Genomic DNA, 9,991 nt, shown 5'->3' on the forward strand with positions numbered 1-9,991 from the left:
TAGCTGCATCATTACTCCAGACTAAATTTCAATATGAAAATACTTTGCTGTATTGATTAATTTTTTGGTAATAGTAAATACGTACACTAATATTATCAAGTATCTAGACTGAGTAAGGCACATACTTTAATTATATCGACATTATTTTTTTTTAATAACAAACAAATTTACACTTCAGAAAGAAATTCATTTTTATTTTGCTAAAGTAGTAGTGTTGAGTTTATATACTAATAAACATACTAGCAAATACAAAAAATAAATTAAAAATATCATTTAAAAATATAAATTTTGGCGCCATATGCTAAAGGAAATAATTTTTTTATACTTTGTATTATTATTTATGCTTGTGCGATTTCTTTTTATGTTTATGCTTCTTTTTGTGTTTACTATGTTTATGATTTGATTTCTCAAGCGTCACTTCAGACTTCTCAACCCATTCATCATCAGATTGGCTTTCAGGAAGTGTGTAAGGTTGGACCAAGCTCTCAGTCTTATTATTTGGTAAAAATAATGGTTTGTACAAGGGTCCCGTTGTTTCATATGGTGTGTTTTTGGTTTCGTATTTGTTTTTCTGTTCAACCACATCATCTTGTTTGTTGTCAAATAATTCGTCAAAATTTAAATTTGCAAATATTCCTCTAGGTGGGAATAAAGTAAAATGTGTACTAGTTTCAGCGCTCGTTTTTGAAAACTCTTTAGTAATAGTTGAAGTTTTAGCATCATCACTTGTATTACTATCAAAACTTATTATCGGTTTATCAGTAGCAGATGATTGAGCTGGAAGATCTTCATCGTCACTGTTATCCAAAAATATATCTTTGAAAAAATCAACACTTGGTTTTTCTACAACTTCAGGGATGGTAACCTGAAAATGTTTAATTCAGTCACTGTTAAATGAAGACATTTTTACTAGGTAAACAATAATAATATATGCAAAATAACAATAAGTACCCACACTGGTATCCAGCTAAACTTATCAATATGGTACAACTGTGGAACTCCAGGACAAACAGTTGAGTAAAAATAATGAACGAGATATAATCTTCTTTTATGATCAATAGTAAACTAATGCAAGGAGATGTATTGTCACCAATTCTTTTTAACCTGCCGCTAGAGGAAAATCTTAACAAAAGAAATATTTTACTTGTCTTAACAGATGACAATGTAATTACTGAAAAATGATGAGGAGATTCAGAAAATCGTGATAGATCTGGTGAGGGCGAGAAAGAACATTTGCTCTAGTCAACAACAAAAAAACGAATGATGATGATATGAGGAGGCGGGGACCACACTAACCTCAATGCCCGACATTACCAATAAATGCTTTTGCCTACATTAGAATTAGTTACTTTTTTATTATATTATTTGAACGTATTTTAAAATGAGCTAACAAGCTTTTATGATTTAAAGGGTTTTTTTATGCTGAAGACAATGTCAACCATATGAAGGGCACAGGGGAAAAATGGTAGTTGTCACAATATGAAAACTTTAGAGTATAACAAAAACAAAATTTGTGAATTCCTCTACCTCTTACATAAGAACAAAAAAAATCACATTAAATGCTACTCTAACAATAAATGTAATTATTTAAACAATCTATTGACATAAGTAAAACAAATTATTGGCATAAATTGTAAAAAACTATTTGAAAAAAAAAATTTCATTATGTGACAACTACCGTTATATGAAGTGCCCTTCATATAATTTAGTCATAAAACATAAAATGATACAGTAACCATTTTATTTTAATATCTACATCTTATCCATTTGTATAAAAGCCCTTTCACACATATCAGATCCGGCTCCATTCCAATTAAAAAAGTGGTCACTGACAAAATTTCCGATCTGTCAAACTAGGATCGGATGCGTATGTACATAATTATAAAAAAAAAAAAGTTTAGTTCATATTTTTAAAAGGATTTGGAACGATCCCATACATGTGAAAAGACCTTAAATACACGTCTTAAGTGCATTCAAAGATACTTCAGTACATATTACTAAAGCCCCTCTCCCTAAATAAACAGGCTTATGTGAACAGGGGCACATTGTACAAAAATTAAATCCGACCCTGAGGAAGATGGGAAATTTTGCGTGACCATTTAAGTATAAATAATTAGGACTATTTAGGTGTATAACTTTATATTTTTTAAACTTTTTAGGAAAATTCTTTACTGTCTCTTGGTAGATTAAAAAATTTGTCACAATCTGCTTAAATTTTTTTTTAAACGTTATATGAATGCCCACAAAGTTTAACATCACGCCAAGATGTTCCACCATCAAAATAACTAGGTAACATAAAAACCGGTAATACCCAATTGGTTACAGCTTAAGTTCTAAACCCCCAAAAAGGTAGTTAAGGTAGGAGCAGACATTTCTTGCACAGCGCACAGAAATCAAGCTCAATACTAAGTTAAACGACCCACACCGCGGTCAAACAAGCTAACAAATTTTGTAAAAAATTAATCAAACCTTAATTTCTAAAACTATTTCCACCATACAACATAGTTTTACAAGTCTTTTAAAACCAATTTTTCAGATGTTAAGTAATATTTAAATATCTTATTATTTAACAATAACCATAATAAAACTCTTTTATACAATTAGATGTTGTAAAATATACTATGTTTTGCCATAATAAAACATACCACTACTGTAGAAGCATTAATTGTATTTTGACTAGGTTCCGTTTTTACATCACAAATTTCCAAAGATGCGGTGTCAGATACTTGACTTTCATAAAATATTGGATCGGGTTGTGCAAATGCCAAAGAACTAAATAAGCTACACTCTCCGTGCTTTTTTCCATTCTCTTCGTGATTTATTCTAAACATAAAAGTTAAAAAAATTTAATTAAATAATAAATGTAAATACATTTTATGATCATCATGTATTAATTTTTTCTTATCAATTTTATATATAAAGAGTCAATTTGTCAAACGTTCCAAGTGTCAAAGTATAAAAATTATAAAAACTTTATTTGTATTTTATTCATTACCGGAAACACTTAAACATATTTTTAAGTGTTAAATATGATTGTTTTTTTCACTATTTCTCACTTGAAAAATTTACAATTTTTTTCCAATAATGAATAAAATACAAATCAAATTATCAAAAGTTAAATTTTTATACTTCGGCACTTGGAACGTTTGACAAATTTACTATTTATATATAAAAGGGAGTCCCATATCTTTGTTCACAATAATTTTTGAAACTACTAAACAATTTTGGAATAAAAATCAAAAATTAAAAAAAAAAATAGCACCAAGTCATGAATTAGATTATAAGAGTAGATATAGCATTTACTCGACATTTATTTCTAGTTCAATTTCTGACATGGTATTATTTTTTAACCTTTTTCATTTTTGACTTTCATGTCTAAATTAAAACTTGCTTTTGTTTTACTCTGAAAGATTATGTACAAAATACAAAAAATCGAAATGGTTAAAAAATTAATTATTAGTATTAAACACAAACATACAATTGTTGCAATTGTATATTTCAACCCGGGTACATGGACAGCTGGTATACAATAATTTATAATTGTACAAATTAATTTTTTTTAAACATAATTAATATTGTGAATTATTATCATACATACACTGTAGTTTTTGGTACAGGAACATTAAACCGTTTACAAAGCAACTTATCAGGAATCCATGATTCACTTCTACGTGTCCAGAAGCCATACATTTTTTTGTCCGCTGCATCTTTAAGTTTTTGTAAAGCAGGATCTATAGTCCGTGTAACTGGAATAAGTGCATTTGTAGAATCGTCTGGTAAAACAGCTCTTGTAAACTTATCAGATATTATTTCTGACAATAAATTAGGAGTTTCTGTAAAATAAAGTATGGACATATAATTATTGTTTTGAAATTAAACTCTTTCATACAAATTTGACATCATGCAAAAATAATATCTAGTTATTTTATCAATCATTTATTGGAAAATAATTTTTCATTTAATAAAAATTAACAAACAGCGTTTTATAATATTAAGAGTTATTTATTTTTCTGAATACCACAATAATGATGATACAGTTTTTTAATTTGCTACTCCTACTTATGAGCTATAGGTGTAAGGTTAACAAACTATAATATATTTAATAAGCTTACAATGAAACATTGTACAAAAAATAATAACAATATTATTCTTGTTTTTCTTTAAAAGCTATAAACCCTAGAACTAAATTATTACTAACTACTACTATTGATCTACTATTCATCAAAGATAGAGAAAGCAATTAAAAATATCTTATGCATCTTACCTTTTTTAATAAATTCTTCTACAGATGGAGGTGGTTCACTCTTTTTTATTTCCCTTTGTCTAGTATTGACATTTGAGTTAAAATTACTTGAGGTACTAAAGAAATCAGCTGGACATTGTCCTAATATTCTTCCAGCCATTCCTTGTGGTCGCCACTCTAAAAGCAAAATTAAAAATAACTAAGTTTATAGAGGTAAAGTAAATCTAATATTTAAAGTAAAATTGTTCTTTTATATTCTATACATTGTTACATAAAATAAAAAAAAATAAAAAATTTTACTCTATTTATTTATTTTTTAGCAAACCACCAATTTACTAAAAGGTATTTTTTTTCTTCCCTATTATTTTTATAGTTCACAAAGCATATTAAAGTGTATAAAACTACAAGAAATAACCATTTTTTAAACATTTAGCGATATTTAACTCTTGATTACTCACACTTTAAATGGGGCTTATTATACCCCTAGTGATCAAATAACGATTCAGAAAGTAATACAAAATCAACTACATACCTGGAGGTATTTCTAAAGGAGATGGTAATTGATCAAATAATCCTTTTTGGATGCCATCCTCTAGAATAAAAGTTTCTAAACATTCAGAATCAACATGTCCTAATATGGAAATCTTTTTTGCATTTTTAGATTTTTTTTCTAAACTGAAATCATAATTTGTCATATCTTCAGTTGCATAAATATCATCATCGTCATCTTCGTATGCTCCAACACCAAATGCCTATATTCCATACAAATTATTTTTTTTTAATGTAAAGTAACTAAGTTAAGTTTAAATTAATGACAAAAAGTTATTACTTGTCCATGAATAGATTTTCCTCCAACGGTAAGTTTACTATATTTGTTATTTACTGTTGATTTTGAAGACACTTTTGCTTGTTTAAGCCCCTCATAACCAAGGCCAAATGTATCAACTTTTGGTTTGATAGATATAGATTCATATTCAAATGGCGATACTTTAATATTTCCCAACAATTCATTTACTTCATCATCGTCATCATCATAAGCTGTATTTGTACAAAATTTCATTCCAACATTTTCTAATTCCTTTTTTGCTCGTAATTTTTCTCTCTGTGTGACTTGTGGTCCTACTCCTTGGCCAGGTTTCCATCCCATACTTTTTAGTAATTCAACACCCCATGTGTCCCTGTAAACACAATTTCATTTTAAAACTATAAAAGAATGTGTAAATTAACTATGAACTACCAATTACCTTATTGGTTTTAATATTTCTCCTAAAACAGGTCTTCCTGGAATCGGACCAGAATTTGTTTCTGGAAGTTGACGTTTCCTTGAAGAATTATCACTATATTCAGCTTTAATTTTCAAACTAGATGGGTCAATTCCCATGTCTTTTTTGTCCTATAATGATAACTAAAATTTAGAAAACATATTTTTCAAAATTCAATTCATTATTTTATCTTACTTCTTCATCCATGAAATCATAAGCATTTTGAATTTTTAATGAGGCTTTAGAATCCCTAGAAGATTTAAAAGTACTCGGTGTCCACCCTTCGAGAGAGCCAACAGTATTATAAAACCCAGCAGAAAAACCACCAGTGAATGCTCCATGAAACCGTCGCCTTCCATTTTCATCCTTTACGAACTGTTGTTCAGCGTCTTTACGCTTAACAATCTCATCTGAAAAAAAATTATAATAAAGAAAGTGCTACTTATTTTTATATTTTAAAATGGAATATTATATAGTTAGGGAGGTTCTGGAGGAATACATCTGCAAAACAACAAAAACCCAACAGAGGTACAGATGGAGATGTTGAACAGATGTAGAAAAAAATCAGAACAGCAGTAGTCAATAGTGCCAATAATTGTTTAGGAATAATAAAAAAAAAGGAATGGTTTAATGATAGATGCAAAAAGAAGCAATAGAGGGAAGGAAACAGCTTACGAGAAAAAGCCATCAAGAACCCGAGTTAGATAAGCATAGAAAGATATAAAAACATTAATAAAGAAACCAGTAAGATACTAAGAAGTGTAAAAAGACTGTGTTGTTAAAAAAAAAAAAAATTGAGGAAATTGAAGAAAATAAAAATAACCCCAGAAGATTCTTCAGCAAGACCGCTAGCATTAAACAAGGACATAAACCACAGACTAGGATTTTAAGGAATGAATTAGGAGAGTTAGTGACAAAAGAGGAATCAATAGTAGAAGAATTAAAAACCATATTGAAAGCCTACTAAATAAAACACCACCAACATCCTTATCTGAAGAAATAAATATGCAATATAGTACAGCGGAAGCATACATTGAAACCCCGACAAAACGGGAAATTAATAACATCATAATGAACCAAAAAACCAACAAGTCACCTGGAGAAAACAACGTAGTAGCAGAATTACTAAAAAATGGAGGAGAATCGATTAAAAGTGAAATCTGGAAAATGATAAAGGTAATTTGGGAAAACAAAGTAATGCCAGGAGAGTGGAACACGGCAATATTATGCTTTGTATATAAAAAAGGGAACATACTAGACCCAAAAAATTACATAGGAATTTCCTTATTGGATATTTGTTATAAGATACTGTCGACGCTCCTTTTAAAAAGAATTATGCCGTACGTGGAAGACATCATAGGAAGATACCAATATGGTTTTATAAAGGAGAAATCCACTGTAGACCACATATTTACCTTATGACAAACAATGAAGATATACTATGAATTTGATAAAGGCCTATATATGGTATTTGTTAACTACAAACAAGCTTATGACAGTGTCATGAGTGAATAGACGAGAATTATGGAAAGCAACGATACATTAGAATCCCACAAAATATGTAAATTTAGTAAAAATGTGTAACGACAAGAAATTTCTTAAGGTATAGTTTCCTACAGAGATTATCATAGGCTTTTGAGGTCAGTTCAGGACTGCGACAGGGAGATGCTTTATCTCTGACTTTGTTTAACTTGGACCTCGATTAAGTTGTAGGAGAATCTTATGAAGACCAAAAAATGGAACTAATTGGTGAAAAAACTGTTTTAGCATATCGTTGTTGTCGCGAAAAAACCTCCTATGTGCCAAGTTTACGATTTTGAGGTTTTTGTATCCCTGGATACAGAAAAATATAAGCTATCATATGATAAAATCTCCAATGTGCTATCTCCATTGTAGAATAAATGAAAAATAAAACGTCCTATGTATTACCTACTATAAATCGTTTTACACGTTTAAGTGTTTCCTGAACAATTAAGTTTTAGCACGTAGGAGTTTTTTTCGGGGCAAAGCCGATTAGCTGATGACATAGTTTTTTTAACAAATACACGAGAAGAAGTTACTCACTCACTCTCTAAACTAAGTGAAGCCAGCAAAAACATGGGTTTATGTATCAACAAAGAAAAAACTAAACTTATGATACTATCTAGAAGAAATGCAGACCAATCTAACCTGAAAGTGGGAAGTATGAGTTTTGAAAAGGTGGATAATTTCAAATACCTGGGTGTTAATATAAACAATAGTAACAACATGCATAGGGAAATAAAAGAAACAATATCAAATGGAAATAAATGTTATTTTAGCATAAACAAGTTATTGAGATCGAAACTATTATCAAGAAAATCAAAAATTACTCTGTACACAAGCTATCTTAGATCGATAGTAACCTATGCAACCTATGCATGTGAGACTTGGTCCACGACAAAAGAAGACAATAGAAAACTTGCTATATGGAAAAGGAAAATCTTAAGAAATATATATAGACCGGTGTTCAATGACGGCCAAGGAGTATATGAAAAAAGACATAATGAAGAGCTGTATGGCCTATGGTGTATGGTTATATGGAAAAGCCAATATAATCACATATATAAGATGTAAACGTCTGCAATGGTTAGGACATATATGGAGAGCTAATGGAAATGTATTAAAGAATGTTCTAATGGGAAAAATAAATAAAAACACCGTAGAAAAGGATACGAGACTGATAGATGGAAATGCAACATTAGGCTGGACTTAGACAGAGACAAATGGAGAGGTTTACGAGTGGCAGTGCAGGTCCTTAATGGACTGTTAAGCTATCGAGAAGAGGAAAAAGAAGATAATATGTATTATAATATTCACCTTCCTGAATGGGATCAAGTAATGATCCATAAACAATATACTCATCTTCATCATCGTCTGAAGACATATTTGACAATTCACAAATCAAAATCGGATTAATTAAAATAATGTTTCTGACTCAATTGTTACACGCCACAACAATATTCTAAATAGGAAATACGCTTAAATCTACTGGTAGTGATAAAACTTTGTATTCAAGAATTAAGCCAAGATCTTAGTCCATGGTCAAAATGAATCTTGGTTATGTTATCATTAATTAGTGATATCCGTGACAAACGTGATAACCGGCGTAAAACTAAATTTGTATTTAATAATCCTTATTTCTTATAATAATATAAAGCTTACGTTTTCAGACATAATAACTACATTATGAAGCATTTAAAGTTTATATCTAGGACAGTTCTAGTGCGCAATGGGAATGTTGATGAAGCTTGTCGTATCTTAAACCGCATCATGGGCTCTGAAGGATTTCTGGATCAATATAGACGAACTCGTTATTATGAAAAACCCACTCAAATGAGAAGACGCGTCAACTTCGAAAAATGCAAAGCCATTTACAATGAAGACATGGATAGAAAAATAAAATTTGTTCTGCGCAAAAATCGACCAGAACCGTTTCCTGGATGTTACTAAACTAGTAATGTAATCAAAAATTCAATGAAAAATGTATAGTTTGAAATAATAGTTATGATACCAATAAAGATGTCTTGATATTATTTACCAACACTTGTTATATTTTGCATTTTATTAAACATTGACTATAAGCATAAGGCATAAGCATTACATATAATATGTAAAACCATGTTAAACTAATATTTTATTTTTGTTCTCTTTCAGTTACGCTACTTTAGGTAACCTAATTTTTAAAACATGTTTGGATACGTTTTAAAACATAAAAAAATGAGTAGTTGAATAGGCATTATCCATAGATTAAGATTTCTAATTTTTTGTAAGCATCCCCTTTCTTAAACAAGCACATTTTGTGTTAGCAGCGATAGGAACAGACGTCTGAAAAAAGGTGTCAAGTGACTCTTGTCCCTACTGACAAAAAGCTTCTTATATTTTAATCGTAAATGACACAACATTTCTGCATTGATTCGGTTGTACAGCCGAGCAAAATTGTTGTAATTAACAGGTAAGTCAATAATTAAAACTAACAAAAAGTAACTGGCTTCAGGCTTGCATCTCTTTGATATAGGTAATAGTCTAGTTAGGAAAATACAGGTAATAAAGAAACAAGGCTTCAACCCCACAAATTTAAAAATACACATAATTAAATAAATACATAATTATAAAAGTATTATGGATACCAATTGCCAAGAAACCATCTCACGGTGGTATTGTTTGGTCTAAAGGAATGTTAAGCTAAATGATAATTATGATCAACAAAAACCACAATTTCTGTTGTTTCTTTTAAAATAATTTGTTGCCATAGTTACCCATGTATCGTAATCAATAATATAATACAAATATTTATAGAATGAATAAAAAATAACAAATGTAACGAACAAACTGCAATATTCATAAAATTTTAGTAAAAAGCCAATCAACCATATTATGTAAATCAAGATTTATTTCTAGATGACAGTGTTCAATTATTTTCACTAACTCAGTTGAGTTGAATTTTAGTTAAAGAACCTAATAAAAA

At 29.6% G+C, this 9,991-nt stretch overlaps 2 protein-coding genes across 2 annotated transcripts; one reads left to right on the forward strand and one right to left on the reverse strand.

The window, feature by feature from the left end:
• Positions 1 to 216: 216 nt before the first annotated feature.
• Positions 217 to 8,586, reverse strand: LOC126844936 (G patch domain-containing protein 1). The gene is made up of 9 exons (XM_050583446.1): positions 8,344 to 8,586; positions 5,701 to 5,915; positions 5,488 to 5,636; positions 5,073 to 5,421; positions 4,776 to 4,995; positions 4,265 to 4,420; positions 3,599 to 3,833; positions 2,646 to 2,823; positions 217 to 865 (listed from the first exon to the last, which is right to left on the reverse strand). The coding sequence occupies exons 1-9, from the start codon at positions 8,408 to 8,410 to the stop codon at positions 335 to 337; spliced, it is 2,100 nt and encodes a 699-aa protein (XP_050439403.1). The 5' UTR covers positions 8,411 to 8,586; the 3' UTR covers positions 217 to 334.
• Positions 8,587 to 8,597: 11 nt separating this feature from the next.
• On the forward strand, positions 8,598 to 9,072 carry LOC126844948 (28S ribosomal protein S21, mitochondrial). Its single transcript, XM_050583467.1, has one exon. The coding sequence runs from the start codon at positions 8,713 to 8,715 to the stop codon at positions 8,974 to 8,976; it is 264 nt and encodes an 87-aa protein (XP_050439424.1). The 5' UTR covers positions 8,598 to 8,712; the 3' UTR covers positions 8,977 to 9,072.
• Positions 9,073 to 9,991: the final 919 nt, after the last annotated feature.

The sequence above is a fragment of the Adelges cooleyi genome, unplaced genomic scaffold (assembly GCF_023614345.1).
Source record: "Adelges cooleyi isolate 19-005CV unplaced genomic scaffold, UGA_ACOO_1.1 ACOO_flye_CR_arks_rails_tigmint_CR_PRNA_651, whole genome shotgun sequence".
Lineage (NCBI taxonomy): Eukaryota > Metazoa > Arthropoda > Insecta > Hemiptera > Adelgidae > Adelges > Adelges cooleyi.

Excerpts from the sequence above, each read along its gene's own strand:
- LOC126844936 (XM_050583446.1), bottom strand. The coding sequence starts at position 8,410 with ATGTCTTCAGACGATGATGAAGATGAGTATATTGTTTATGGATCATTA. Across the intron at positions 5,637-5,700 it reads ATGATTTCATGGATGAAGAA|GACAAAAAAGACATGGGAAT; the intron begins GTAAGATAAAAT and ends TTATCATTATAG. Across the intron at positions 5,422-5,487 it reads GAAATATTAAAACCAATAAG|GGACACATGGGGTGTTGAAT; the intron begins GTAATTGGTAGT and ends TTGTGTTTACAG.
- LOC126844948 (XM_050583467.1), top strand. The coding sequence starts at position 8,713 with ATGAAGCATTTAAAGTTTATATCTAGGACAGTTCTAGTGCGCAATGGG.